This window comes from Scomber scombrus, chromosome 2 (assembly GCF_963691925.1).
Source record: "Scomber scombrus chromosome 2, fScoSco1.1, whole genome shotgun sequence".
NCBI classification, from domain to species: Eukaryota; Metazoa; Chordata; class Actinopteri; order Scombriformes; family Scombridae; genus Scomber; species Scomber scombrus.
Window position 1 is genome coordinate 21,486,070 of NC_084971.1, and position 15,186 is coordinate 21,501,255.

Here is a 15,186-nt window from a genome sequence, read left to right on the forward strand (position 1 = left end):
GCACATCACACATTACACTGTAAGACATCATACAGTAATTTACTGGAGTCAGCCCACATTTTGTCATAATTTAAAACAGTTAATTCAAACTAAAAATTAGTAGTTTAAATTAAATACCATTTCAGAACTCATTTTTGTCTTATCGTTTTTTTAAACTTGAAATGATGAGTTGAATGAATGAACTGCTGAGAGTTCACTCAACTCATTAAATTACTTAAATAGTGTTTAAAGAAACATGGTCAGCGGATTAGCAGCCCCCCAAGAAATGTGCTGGGCTTTGAAGCCAATTTGACATAGTGGCCAAACTGTGAAATTACAATTTCTGGGTCCACCAGCAGCCCAAAAATCATTTTTCCTGTACACAATCATTGGAAAAGGAAAGGCTTTAAAATGTTTAATACATTTTTTAAAGGCTCACAACCCCTGTGAAATGACTCATTTCACAATCAGAATTTGATTTGTTCAGTCCGATAACATTTGGAAAGTCAAGATTAAATTGTTAAGGTCTCTAGTTGTCATCTGGGTAATTTCTTTATCGTGGGAAGTGGCTTTTTTGGTGTCATTTGCCACTTATTTCCTTTTCATGGGAATGAACATGGCCCCGCCTCCAACGCTGAATCCAGTTATCTTCCAGTTCTCTGTAGCTAAAACTCACCAGAGACCAGAGACACCAGAGTGTCGCAGGGAAGCTGGAGCCAAACTCATCTGACATTGGGCAAGAGGCAGGCTACAACCTGAACAGGTCATTAGTCTATAACTGGGCTAGCATAGAGACAGACACTCATACTCACACTCATGGGCAATTTAGAGTCACCAATTAACCTTAAAGAAGAAAACAAAATGTTAAAATAAGTCATGATTGTTTCTTTTATCGCAGTTAAAATAATGCAAACCATGACAAAGGTTAGTAATGAATTCATTCCCTACTGCTGTAGAACAATTAGATCCCTAATAACAGTGCTGTGCATTATCATTGTGACTCAGACTATCAGCACCATCTATAGCTGTAAGTTTGTTGTGTCCAATGATAAACTGACTCTGCAAATTAAGAAAATATAAAGTAAACTAAGTTTAATCTGAATTAATTAATATAGTTAAACCCACCACTCTTAGTTATGACAACTCTTGGTGCTGTTAGAAGAATTATTTGTATGTCTTGACTGAACCTCAAATTTTAAGGCATTTTACAGTGTACTAAGCATCACAAGATTCACTTTATTAAACGTTCAGATACTTTTGAAACTCAAATATCAACCACAGAGATCTGAAATCATTTGCAAAAGATGTTATAATCCAAATTCAAGCTGATGAACATATCTCTCTCATAAAAATAAAATAAATAGTGTCTCTTGCTCACGCTGTTTACATTACTACCAATTAGCCTAAAGTGCACCTACTGAGCTTGTTTTTACAGTATATGTTGCATTGTTTCATGTGTTGTTTTATTTCCACACTTGTATTGTATAAACTTTTACTTCCCCTTCACTGTTTTCTGAGGGAAATGGCAACACCGCAAAGTTTTATCAGCAGTTCTTTGGGTCATTCTCTGCAGAGCACATAAACACAAGCTGTGCACACTGGTGAAAGACCACAAGAAGGTCAACAAGTCTGTTTCCTCTCAGTAAGACCTCATTACCCAGAGGACTGTTTTTGGGCCACTCCCTGTCTTAAATGTCACCATTTAAACCTCCTATAAACACTTCCTGTCCCTAAAGCTAAAAATGTCACAGGCTATTAAGTGATGGTGGATAATATCATTAGTTGCATTAAAAATTGTTTCCCCTCTATTTTACATGAATAATTCAGGCATCATTTAATCACATTTAATCAGATGAGTGTCACACTTTGTCTGGTGTCTGATCTGTGCGTCATGTAGTTTAAACTGTGTAAAGCAAATAGCAATAAAACATGACCTGGAGAGTTTGATACAGCAGTGCAGAAAAGTAAACTTATAGAGGTGTTTTACATAATTTCATATCTTTAAAAGATGGCTAACTGTGTTGAATCGTTTACAACATGATGGCACTGAGCTGAACACACAAACCTCTGAGGTCTGATAGTTACTGTGTATGTTAGTTTCACATCAGAGAAGAGGACACATTTTCATGACTGCTGCTGAAATGGCACATAATACATGCCTGTTAAATCTCTACAATACATTTGATCAGTGGAAATGAAAATGTAAATTTACAATGTGCAGTAAAATGTCACATCATTTCACAGTGATTTTTACATTTTTTTAAGAAAATTGTTGAGTGCAGACAATGTCTCTTTTTAGGTTTTACTGTCATTAATTTACAATTAAATTATATAATTCCCCATTTTTTTTAACAAGGTTTTGTTTGTAAAAAACACCAGTAAATTAATTTTACCCTCAAATTTCATGATGAAAAGAGAACGCAAGGCATTCTGTTATAAATGCTATAAATGCTAGTGATCATACATTTTAAAAGGATATGTGAGTAAAGATACTTGAAATGGAATACTACGAGTTAATCCATAATACCACAAAAGTGACAGGTGTTTCTTTTTAAAAACAAAGTCACATGATGGTGAATCTACAAGATGGCTGATTGTTTAGATTGTGTTAGAAGGAAATACACTGAAATTATTTTTTTTCTTTTAAATGCCTAGTTAGTTATAAGCCTAAGTCTTTCCTGAAATGATGGTATTCTACAACATCTCTGTTTTTTTCACAATGTTGTGTATTGTTACATCCAAACAATTTAAAAAAAAAAGGCTGCTCTGTCTTTTATGTATTATTTGTGAGAAGTCCATGCAGAGAAAGAATTTCACTAGATGCAACTACATTTTAAACACTGGTCCTTTAAATACCCAACTCATCTGCAGAATTAAAAAATTTGAAAGTTTAGTGCCCCCTAGTGTCAGTTTCAAAATAACATGGATCAGTCCTTAAAATCAGAGCAATCATTTACTTTAATTTGAAAGACGCTATGATCGCTTTTAATATTCAGCAAGCTGTATGATTAAGAGTCTGTGAACCTGATCTTGGAGTTAATACAGATACTATTTTTAGCAAGTAGCAATCTATAAACACATTGAAATCAATAGGCCAAATTGATTTCCATTATACCTGGTATGCAGTCGTCAATAACACCTGGAACTCAGCACTAATTACAATTTCATAGTTTGGTTAGAGGCACCAGAAACATGATGCATTAAATGATAATGAAGGCAGTTTGGATCATAAAAAAGATTTTTTGGTCTTGAGAAATATGTTTAACGTCATAAATACTGAGTTTAGTCCCTTTTTTGAGGTGAATATGACTCTCAGAGAACACACCTGACCTGCTCTTAATCTGTCTTCCAGTATATTTCTCCCTCTAATTTGTCAGCGTGAACCAATGATAAATTATCGAGAGAGAAAATATGTGAAGCAAGTGTTACAAATAAACTGCCATGCCATTAGTTCCTTCTCTGTCGATTTTGTAATTCTTCCACTGGTGAAAATCAGTTCATTTAGTGTTGAACTTGCAAGCTTTTCTGCCATCTTCTGGCAGAAAACAAGAAGGCCAAGTTGTTTGTCTGTGTTTGTGTCTGTAAAGTGACTACCAGCTTTATATGAACACATCAAGAGCACACACAAAACAAAACTTTTACGTGGAATTTAGCCTTTTACTAACCACTTAAACTCAGCATTTGGATTCTCCTCTAAAAATAATAACTTTAAAATATAGTTTGATCATAACACCTGTAAGCATGTATTATACTGTACTTGTTATACTTATATATACTATACTTTATAACTGGACAAAAACAGGAAATGTTCCCTTCCAGTTCATGCTTCTCACTTTAGCTATATTTTTTTGATGATGCTTACTGAAGCTGGTTGAATTAAAGTGAAATAAAATGAAGTGAAATCAACTAAACTAAACTGAAAGAAAGAACAAGAGACAGAGTTACACAGTGAAAGCAAGCAGCTTATGATGAAGTGACTGATCCAGCAGGATTACATGTCTTAATGGAGCTTAGGACTTGAGAGCGAGAGAGGGAGAGGGAGAAAGAGAGAAATAGAAGAGAAGAGACCGCAAGGGTTTTATGGAGGAAAATAAATGAAAGATGTGGCTATTTAAGGTAATTAATACTTTAACACTTAGTAGGTGATAAAAGACAAGGAGTAATAGAAAGTAATTTGATTTAATCAGATGAATGTCAGGTGAAAATATGTAGATTCACACCAACCTTTGCGACCTACATAAATATATTATGAATATAAATTCAGGAATAAGAAAATAATAATAGAAGAAAATCAATGCTTCTAAATGCAATCTAAATGCTATAACTAATATATATCAGTGCGCATATCAGTGTGCAAATGTGTCATAATGTTGCATGAAGTGGAAGTGCAAGAACCTATGGTCACCTATAACTTCAAATACTCTTCAATTAAAACCTACATTATGTTAAATGAAACTAGCATACATTTATATTAACATGGAGATTGTTATTATGAATATAATTTTAAGAGAGTGAGTTCCTGTTATGTCACAAAAACTATTTAACTGCTTGAAATTTGACCTGAAGCAACAGAAAGAGGAGGGTGAAAGAAAAACAAGTCAGGGAGGGGAACGAGCCGTAGACTGGGACAACGTGTACCTGGTCTGCTTTCTACTCGACAGTCATTCATGCCTGTGCATGTGAATGGTTAATTGCCCTGACTGGAAGGTAAGCGATGTGAATTGCTTTGCTTGCAAGTTATAAATACTGCAGTACTGTTGCTGCGTCCCTTTAAGTTCAAAGGTTACTAAAGTTCAGTGATTGCCAAACAGGGCTGAGCTTTGCAGAAAGGTAAGACAACTAAAACAGCCTTGGACGTAGTTTCCTTCATATATTTCTTGCTATTTTTGAGGAATTTTCAATTCATTTACATGTTAATGTTTCTCTGCTGATCACATAACCTGATCTGTGCAGAGTAGCACTTTGCTCTTGTGTGTTATCCCCTCACATACTAAGCAGTCTTTCCTATTGACAATAGGAGTGAGAGAATAGGAGGAATTTACAGTTTTTTGCCGTCCAGGAAGTCTTGTACTGTATGCAATCATTTACATAAAAACAATGTTCAAACTTTAAACATTTAAACAGTGTCTGTATATATTCTAATGTTGTATTTACATTTGGATACTATGTTTACTTAGAGATTAAGGAATCTACTGATCTCTTCTGGGTCTGTCACTTATTACATGAAATGATTCATTGATTGTCCTTCAGTAAGACTTTGCACTTTTCACCCCAGTTTCTGACCACTGGCTAAACCTAATTTCACCATCCAGTCACACATTACTCTGGATTAACTGGTTTATATAGAGAATGTTTACATTTTAAAGAGGTTTCCAGTTGACTCTGTGAATGTTTACCTTTACTTTCAAACATGCTGACTTGCTCAGAAGTTGCACAGGCAGTATAGAGCACACCAAAGGACAGAACTTTTCTAACAACAAACTCCTTTTTTCAGACAGATGGAGCATGTCTCTGTCCCACCATTGTCCCGTGTTGCCGTTTGTGGCGGCACCCACGGAAATGAGATGTCAGGCGTGTACATGGTGAGGGAAATGCAGAAACAGAAGGTTGATATTGCTGGATCTGTTTCTGTAACCACCGTCCTGTCAAACCCAGCAGCTGTTGATGCTTGCAGAAGATACATAGAAACAGATCTCAACCGCTGTTTCACAAATGCCTTACTGAGGTAAGTTGAAAAAATGGTACCAAAACTGAGAGTAAAACTGTTAGACAACCAAAGCTATATGTTTGAAAACTATCTCTCATCTTTTGGCCTCCAGTGGCCCCATAACAGACTCCACACCCCTTGAGTTGAGAAGAGCCCAGGAGCTGAATGCTCTGCTCGGGCCCAAAGGAAGCAGAGATGCCGTGGATCTGGTCTGTGATATTCACAACACCACTGCCAACATGGGCCTGTGCCTCATCTTTTACTCCTTAGACTGGATCACCCTTCACATTTATAAATATATACAGGTAAGAGCTTTATGGAGTCATCCACACAAATACAAAAAACAGTAACTTCATGACCTGAGATGTTCTTACTTTCTTAAGGTGCCAAAGATCCATTATGAGAAAGAAAATATTTGAAATGCAGGTCTCATAATGCAATGTCTTCCACTTAAGTTATGTTTAACTTTATAGAAAATGCTGCATTTTTAAAAAATGCCACACACAGATTCAATAAAAAACACCATGAGAAGATACATACAGCATAAAAAGCTAGGAATCAGTGACTCTGCTTACACCTGGCATTAACATCACAAGTAGACAGCGCTAAATTCAAGTCAACAGTTGGAATAGCCCAAGCCCACACATGTATATTAGTTCTTAAAAAAAATGTATTAGCTCTTAGCTCTGCACTAAAAACAAATCTGACTGACATAATAACTATGAGCAGGGCTGTTTGACCTTCTCTCAGGACATCAATGTGTTTTAACTGTACATTTGTGACCAGATTACCCAGGATGCATGTTTATGCTGGGTATAAACAGGGCCAAAGGGTACATTTTGTAATGACAATCACTTTAGAATGTAAATATTAAAAGTAAACCTTTGAGTTGTAATGGGTTGTAAAAATAGGGAAAAGTGCTTGTCAAAGTACTACTTAATCATACATTGATTTATTTATTACAGTCAGAAAGCTAAATCTAAATAAGGTGCTTTCTTTGTCTCTTTCTGTTTAAAATTTTATTATAATTTAGTCCTGCAAAGTATCATCATACTGTCTGAATTTTAATGTGTGTTTATGTTGTTTATATATTCCAGAACCAATTTTTCAAATGTAATCATGGTCTGAATCAAAATCTTAAATTAAGGTGCACTTCCAGGATACAGCTCTTGTAAAATCATTGTGTGTAAGAATCAGAGGGTTGTGCTGTAAAATTTGACTTATTGTTTTTCAGAGCAAGATGACGTCTGCCCCCGTGAGAGCAATCCAGCTGGATATACCAATTTCTGAGGCTTACTCCCTAGAATCAGTGGGCCAACATGGCTTTGGTAAGTGTGTGTGTGTGTGTGTGTGTGTGTGTGTGTGTGTGTGTGTGTGTGTGTGTGTGTGTGTGTGTGTGTGTGTGTGTGTGTGTGTGTGTGTGTGTGTGTGTGTGTGGTGTGTGTGTGTGTGGGTGTGTGTGTGTGTGTGTGTGTGTGTGTGTGTGTGTGTGTGTGTGTGTTAAGTTAACTACGGTTGACTTACCAGGACTTGTTATGAACCTCTGCTTGACCTGTGGTTCCAGACTGTGTTGTGTGTGTGTGTGTGTGTGTGTGTGTGTGTGTGTGTGTGTGTGTGTGTGTGTGTGTGTGCGCGTGTGTGTGTATTTCTGTCTGTGTCTACATAACCATAAGTAAGAATTAATTGAAACAATTAATATTGGAGCTGTTTCTCTTGTTCTCTGCAGCGATCGAAGTCGGCCCTCAACCCACCGGAGTGCTCAGAGCTGATATCTATAACGTTGTGAAGGAAGCGGTGGACCTCACACTAGAGTGGCTTCAAAAATTCAATTCTGGTGAGAAACAACCCCAAAAAAAACAATCCCCAGAACCAGTGGACTAAAGTATCTAACTGTATTTAAAGCAGTTCAAACTAGCTCCACCTCCAGCAGCTATGACAGTTACATGCTGCTTGCACACTGATGCTTCAGTATTAATAATCTAATGATGCCATACATGATATCTGTGAGAGGCTGAAATGAGTACTTTTATTTTAATATTTTAAGTACATTTTGCTACTAAGACTTATGTGCTTTAATGTTTACATGATTTTTCATGCAGGACTTTTACTTGTAATGGAGTATTTTTACATTGGATCTGAATACTTCTACTTTCTGTACCTGCAGGAACCACTTTTGAAGGAGGTAAGGTGGAAGCATACAGTTTGGTGAGGAGCATTGACTACCCAAGGGATACTACAACCAGTGAGATTACTGCTGCCATACATCCAGAGCTACAGGTACAGTACAGGACAAGAGGCATCCATATATTAAGCTGTAGGTCTTCACTTAAACAGCACAACATACATTAACATAAATGAATTCAAGAAAGCAAAGAACCTATTCAGTAGTCCTCTCATGCCAAACAGTAAATGCCATATTTGCATACAAAAGCTGCCACGGTGCATAATAATTCACCCGGTATAACATCCTCCATCTTTCTCCAGGATAACGACTTCAAGCTTCTCCAACCGGGCGACCCCATATTCAAGTCATTTTCTGGTGAGATGGTGAAACACGAGGGTGAAGAACTCTACCCTTTCTTTGTGAATGAGTGCGCCTACTATGAGAAGAAGATTGCTTTCCATTTAGCTCAGAAGAAAACTCTGACCATTCCATCCATCAGTGTGAAGAAGGACTGAGAGTACAGAGATGGAATCAGACCAAGATGTACCGGAGATACTTTAAATTAAAAGTACAGAAATAATTTGTATGCTCCATGTATAAACATACTTTAAATGATCACATATGATTCTCAGGAGAAAACACACAGCACTATGCAATGCTGATAAAATGTTCTACATGTGCTGGGCATGATAACATGATTACCTCGTTATACTGTGTACCACCTCACTATATTTCTGAAGCCTCCTCTGTGAGAGCTCATAGTGAAATGATGATTTGGTACTTTACTGAATGATATTGCACAGGTGGTGGAGTTATAATTCTTCTCTTCCGGACTGTATATTAAGTGGAAACAATTACCCTAAGGACACTGATCTTTTTGCACTGTAGCAAAGGTGCAAAAAATGAATGATGATTTCAATGATGAATGAAAACATGGTTCACTTTTTGTGTGTTTTGACCTGAATTGGATCTTTTTTAAGGTAAAAAGATACAGTTGCCAACAGATTTTTGATTGTACGCTTATTTAGAGCAGAGGGAAAAAACTATTGAAAGACTTAAAGTCTGTTATAGGAATGGTTTAAAATTCACAACATAATTGCTTCTCATTGTCTTCATCCAGGTGGATGAATTAAACAGTTTTAATATCTTAAAACATATCCAGAGGGTATCGTTAACAAAGAGTAATAAAATAACCATATGATTGATATGATACTATCAATAATGAAGTTTATTAAAAGGTTTTATAATTAAGCTGATTTCTGGTGTCAGTGTGAGCAGCTGTTAATGTAACTCTTGATACTGCAAACATGTGTATTTATCAGAATAATATTTGCAATATTTAACAATTGGCTATTATGCAATATTTAAATAACCGTACTATGACGGCTGGTGATGTAGTTTCAGCAATTATCTTGCAAGGATAACGCCACAATCTACCAAAGTGAGCAAAAAGTCAAATTTATTCATACAGAAACAAGTACAGTGTGCTTCTGAATACATAGAAACATACAAAAGCCAGAGTGTATAAACATAAGACATGTAACAAAACGTTGTGACACAAAAAACATCACAATCTGAATTCTGCTTTTTTCAGACAAGTGAATTAGAATTTGACACACACACACACACAAAAAAGGGAAATTCATTAATTTTCCACACAAATAAAAATGAATGAATGAAATCATAGTAATTTGCACTTGAAAAAAATCCATCATTATTCGACAGGAGTATCAACAACAAACATTTAAAAGGCTTAAATTGATGCAATTATATTTGGTTTTCAAAACAGTCAGTTGAGTAATTGATGAAACTGCACTTTAAAGAAAGAGAGAGAATGCAGCAAAAGAAAAAAACATTTTAGTAGTTCTTCACTTCAACAAATCACAGTAGTTCAATTTGGGGCTGAAACATCAGAATTGAAATATTAGAAAAAGGTCACAGGTTTTCTGAAGTGGCAATCAAATCAATTCAGTTTTTTAGCATTCAAATTAACTGCTTTAATAAATATTATATGAGTAGCAATGGAGTATGAGTGGTTACATTTTTAGTGAGACATTTTGTGACATTTAGTCAACACATACCACAGACTCAAATCAACAATTACCACAGATGACTGAAATGTCAGCTTTAAAAAAGGCATGCACAGCAAAGGCTCCATATTTCAGATTATGTAAAAACAGAACTGAAAATAAGGAAAAACAGGCTTATTTGATATATTTCATGCAGCATTAGAGTAACGCTACCCTTACTTGGGTAACCGCAGGTCTAAAATTTGCTACAGTACACGTTTATGAACTATAACTCAGTTAAGGGTAAGGTGATGAGAGGCTTTAAAATCAATGGCAACCAAAAAGAAGGCAATCAAATAATGCATAACAACACCATTCACACCAGAAGTAACAAATGATCTCTAACATCTGGATGTTTAAATACAGTAAGAACATGCTTTGGGTAAGATACAGGATATGGATGCTAGAAAATTAAGATGAAAAATCACAACTAGAAGAAAATAAACTTCTATTTATCAGCACTTATGATGATCAGCTACAAACTGGTTTAGTGTATCCCTGCATTTAGGCGTGTAGGTGACCTGTGATAACAGGAAAATGTTTCTATATCTGAAGATTATTGGAGAGGAAGTGACAAGTTACAACCCTTACAGTCATCCAATCTGAATCCATTTGAAGTCTAGCAGTATAGCAGTAGACGGTTTTAAGGTACGCTTTCAGAGTAGTCTCTCTTGTTTAGGCTACCCTGTAAGCAGTCATGCGGGTGTAGTTTTTACGGTGACTCCTGGCCGCCCAGAGGAATAAAGCAGCTGCCATCATCTGCAGAGGGAAGGAGATGAGGGCGAGGTAGAGGGACCAGCCCAGCGAGCCCTCCACTCCTTCTGGCGGTGACGAATACCGGTGGAGCAGGTCCACCCCGGCCAGGAAACAGCAGACACACCCCAGAGTGCACAGACCTGATGAACAGAGCAGAGATGATCAGGGATTAGCACCACAAACGACTGTAAAGACAGTAGATTGAGTAGACTGTGGTCCAACCAGAAACCACCACAGCTTAAAAAAATCTAAACTACAGGTCTTCTTATGACAAGTGGACACAAGAACGGTTTAGTGTGTCATTGGAAGTTTAAACCAAAAGTAGAGTTTCATATTGCAGAGCCATATCTTTTCTGAAATAAAGACAGCTCCCACTAACATCAAAAGAAACCATTTTCAATAATCTTCAGAGGAGAAACAAACCAAGGCCTTACATACATAACAACGCAAAGCGTATTTAATGAGTGAGTTGATTTTTTACATCATCTAACAATGAAATGATCATGCAATGATAAGTTTATATGTGTCTGATTCAGCTCAGCAGGTGACAATAACTGATAGATTACATTGCGTATTTGGTTTGCAGTAATTAATCAGCAGCATGTCGTGATGTTAGATGCAAAGATCATCATCATTCTTTTTATAAGTTGGGGAAATCAGTCACAGTTAGTAGGTGTTCAGAAAAACTCACTTCACAAGAAGCACTGCTGGTGTAAGTGCTGAAAACAGTTCTGTGTTAAAACAGCGCAGGGGGCTGCATTGGTGAGGATGTGTTGTTTAATGTACTGGTGGCACAATGAAATACGATCCTCGACGTCCAGTTGAAGTTACCGGATTTATGGGTTTAAAGACCAAAACATCACAAATCTGGAGAGGTGTCACAGCAGCAAATAGTCTATCTTTGCAACAATCGCGAGGTAAAGAGCAGAAACACAGTGTTCATGTTACAACATGATCCACCCACAATGAGCACTTGGATGTTTGTGACTGGCCAACACAGTGCCCTGCCGAGTGACATAATGTTACATTGCAGCCTGGTTCAACTTCAAGTCGGCCTGTGTTGTGTTGCTATGGTTTTTTTCCCACACAGAGTTCATGTTGGTCTAAAGGCGGCCGAACACCAGATGCACTGGTCTTTTTTAACTGCTGCTACCTTATTGTCTTTTAATTGTTCTCATGTGATCTTATGATTAGTTATATCTTTTTCTTGCACTGAGAAATGCAACTTCGTTCCGCTGTATGAATTTAATAGATATGGCTGGAATGACAAATAAATAAACTTGAACTTGACACGTGATTGGAAAACACTACATCCTTTTCCAGCATTACCGGTACAAACACCCACACCAGTTGTTTTTAATATAAACCCACACACCAACATCGTCATTGTTTCTCAGCCAAGATACACAGCTGCTCTTTTTTCTCAGCATCAATGCAGAAACTTTAAAACATTCGCTCCCCTGATCAGAACATTCCAGCTAATATATCTCAGCTACTTCTACTGCCTGTAGACTCCTGCCAGTTTGTGCTGCTGTCATCAAATGACGAGGGTCAATGCATTGTTTGCCAGTCGGTGTGTGTCGCACTTTACCTGACAGATTCTGCATCAAATTGAAATTAGTTAAAAGAAATGACTGAATTCACGAAGTAAAAGGGATACTGCACATTCTGGGATGGTGCTGCCTAAATCTCACAGACTTGTTGCAGACAGGTGACACTTAGGTATTTGCTGCTTGCAAACATCCCCCAACTTTTGCCTAAATTAGTGCTTTTTTATGTGTCTGCCTCGACAGTGGTGAGGTCAAAGATGTGCCTCCTAATTCTACAGTCTATAGTTAGACCATGGGGAGTTTATATGTATGTGTCTCACCTGCAAAAAGATGAAGCACTCCTACACCCAAGGTGGGGGTGAAGCTGCGGCACAGGCAGGCGCAGACCCCAATCAGGCCGCTGAGGAACACCAAGGCCAATGAGACCAAGGGCAGGAGAAACTGGCACCTCCACAAGTCTGAACAAAGATAAAATAATAACAGAAAAAGTCTGAAATACTTTCCCCACTTAATGTTTACAGCAGGAAAAATCAACGGTTAATTCATATTTGTGACTAATAAAATTAAAACTACTGTGCTGGCTTCCAACTTGAGGAAAACTGCTGAGAAAATACAAGCATGCTAAAAAGTAACTCAGCATAACACTTCAACACAGAATCAATTTGTTTACAAAGAAGGAAACATTTATTTGTTTTTAATGGCCAGAGTCACAGATTTGTCTCAGGAGGCTTTGAGACTGGACTCACATGTTCTCAGTAGATCCTCTTCAGCATTGTCAATGTTTTCGTGGTTTTTGTACTTTGGGATGAACTGCTGAGGAAGAGTGAAGCTCACACACTTCGTCTCCATTGTGGGATTTAAAGTCTTGGGATCTAAAGTCAGAGTTGGAAAAGAGAAATTCAAATGAGCAACGTTTATCATTTTACAAATATACAGGATATGATTTAGTAAGTAATTCTACAAACCAATGAGCTAACCCTTTATAGCAATATTCAACCAATTCTGATACATAAACCTTGGGTATCTTCTAAAACAGATCTGTTATCTGAAATATAGCGACAACTAGCAGAATATTATGCACCAGGGAAAAATGGACAAAATGACACAATGAAAGTAACTGACAGCAGAAATACTGAAGTTTATAATGATATTGACAAAAAAGTGGAATTAATTTACTGGATTACCCAAAGAAAAACTTTAACATCTGGTTATTTTATCTATACATTTTGTTTTATATTCTTTAAAATGTGTATATTACGAGACACATCAGTTTTTCAATATAAAAATACATATAATCTACTTCACTCAAACTTTATGTAACCAACTTAACAATAACTATTATGTAGAGCTGCAATGATTAACTGATTATCTGTTTGATCTTGTTTTATTGAAGCTATACACAGTTTACAACACTCATTTTCCATACATTAAATAGAATGTAATGTTATTAGATATATTTTTTAAAGTTTCTTAGTTAAAATACAGCACTGTGCTTCAACTGTATGTGATATTCAGAGCAGGAATTCATACCTGGCTCTTGGTACCAGGGTGACTGGCTGGGCACTGGCACCAGGATGCACCTCCACCACAGACCCAGGGTGCCGTTCAGGCGGAACATGGTCTTGCTATACGTCTTCTCATCAAAGTCCCCATTGATGAAATCTTCTTTGAGCTCGGTAACGTTGCCCCTGTCACGTTTGACTGACGGACTGTTGTACTGGTACCAGTGCTGTGTTCCCACAGCCACAGAGAGGTACACGGTGGCCAGCAGGCTCAGAACAGAGCCGATGACCAGGGCTGTGGCATAGCGATTATCTACCATGATGGTCTGTATGAACACAGCTCAATTTGAGCTTCTTTCTACAAGGAGAAACTGTTCTCTGATGAAAACCACAAATGCAGTTCTGCTTTCGCTGCTCCTGTGTGATGAAGCCTCGACTGTTAGTTTACAGAATATACTTCCACTTGGTGTTTCGGCACTACGGCATGTCTGTACAATAGTGTCAGATTATGTCGGTATTTAAATCTATTCAATCATACAGCTTCTGTGCTGCATTTTAAGCGATGTTATCCCAAACAGAGGAGTGTTCAAAACCTGCAGAAGAGAACAAAACATACACAGAGGTTAAAAGGATAGGTTCACAACAGTCAGGTCAGCCCAAATGATTACTGAAAGAGGTTTTCCTCGCTGTAATGATTCCTCATTCGTCATTCAAATGTGCTTTTAATGTAAGTGATCGGGACCAAAATCCACAGTGTGTCCATGCTTTCATTTTTTTTTTTGCCAAAAAAACGCATTTAAAAGTTTATCTGAAGAATAGTGTTTCCCTAATGAGCTGTTTTGGAAGTATAGTAACAAAAAGAGGGACCATGTCACTAAAAAGACTGTAATGTTGAAAACTATCTAGTTGATTTGACTCATTTGGAAAAATCAAGTTTCATAGTAGCTCCAGATAAACTTTTAAATACATCATTGCCATGAGAAAGGCCTGTCACTTACATTATAAGTGCATTATGAAGGGATCTTCTTACGGTCAGTATGAAAAGGAGGAATAAATACAGCATAAAAAAACTAATTTAATGTTCATTTGGGCTCCTGATTGTTGTTTTAAGTCAGACTTTTGTTAATGTTTAGCAAATGCATAATAAGTGTTGTTTTACATCTTGTTAAGCTAGCCAATCACCTCATCTGCTAGTAAATAATGTAAATATAAGTTTCATAACACAGCTTCCTTTAGCATCTCACTGAGCTAAGCCAGCTAGCTCAGGCTAATCATGGTTAGTTAACGTAATATACTTTAATCTTTTCATTTTCATATTAGTTCGCATTCAATAGTATTTAGATTTTTTTTACCTCATAATTGAACAAAATGTCTCAAAAAAAGGCGTGTTTTCTTCTCCGCGTAGCTGAGCGAACATCTCTTCTTCTACGGTTTTGGTCAATTTTCTTCTTCTTCTCTT

General features: G+C 37.0%; 2 protein-coding genes across 5 annotated transcripts; one reads left to right on the forward strand and one right to left on the reverse strand.

Annotated features, from left to right (window-relative positions):
• Positions 1–4,570: 4,570 nt before the first annotated feature.
• On the forward strand, positions 4,571–9,106 carry LOC133992497 (N-acyl-aromatic-L-amino acid amidohydrolase (carboxylate-forming) B-like). Of its 4 annotated transcripts, none has more exons than XM_062431148.1 (7): positions 4,571–4,686; positions 5,474–5,704; positions 5,799–5,991; positions 6,921–7,014; positions 7,413–7,520; positions 7,851–7,963; positions 8,171–9,106. In XM_062431148.1, exons 2-7 carry the CDS (start codon positions 5,478–5,480, stop codon positions 8,363–8,365), a joined length of 930 nt encoding a protein of 309 aa, XP_062287132.1. In that variant the 5' UTR covers positions 4,571–4,686; positions 5,474–5,477; the 3' UTR covers positions 8,366–9,106. The 4 variants fall into 4 exon arrangements, with proteins under 4 accessions (XP_062287132.1, XP_062287116.1, XP_062287125.1 ...); XM_062431132.1 differs by having other exon boundaries at positions 4,594–4,686; positions 5,478–5,704; XM_062431141.1 differs by having other exon boundaries at positions 4,676–4,809.
• Positions 9,107–9,292: 186 nt separating this feature from the next.
• Positions 9,293–15,157, reverse strand: LOC133992521 (claudin domain-containing protein 1-like). The gene is made up of 5 exons (XM_062431169.1): positions 15,080–15,157; positions 13,756–14,320; positions 12,972–13,097; positions 12,546–12,683; positions 9,293–10,815 (listed from the first exon to the last, which is right to left on the reverse strand). Exons 2-5 carry the CDS (start codon positions 14,045–14,047, stop codon positions 10,595–10,597), a joined length of 777 nt encoding a protein of 258 aa, XP_062287153.1. The 5' UTR covers positions 14,048–14,320; positions 15,080–15,157; the 3' UTR covers positions 9,293–10,594.
• Between the last annotated feature and the right edge of the window lie 29 nt (positions 15,158–15,186).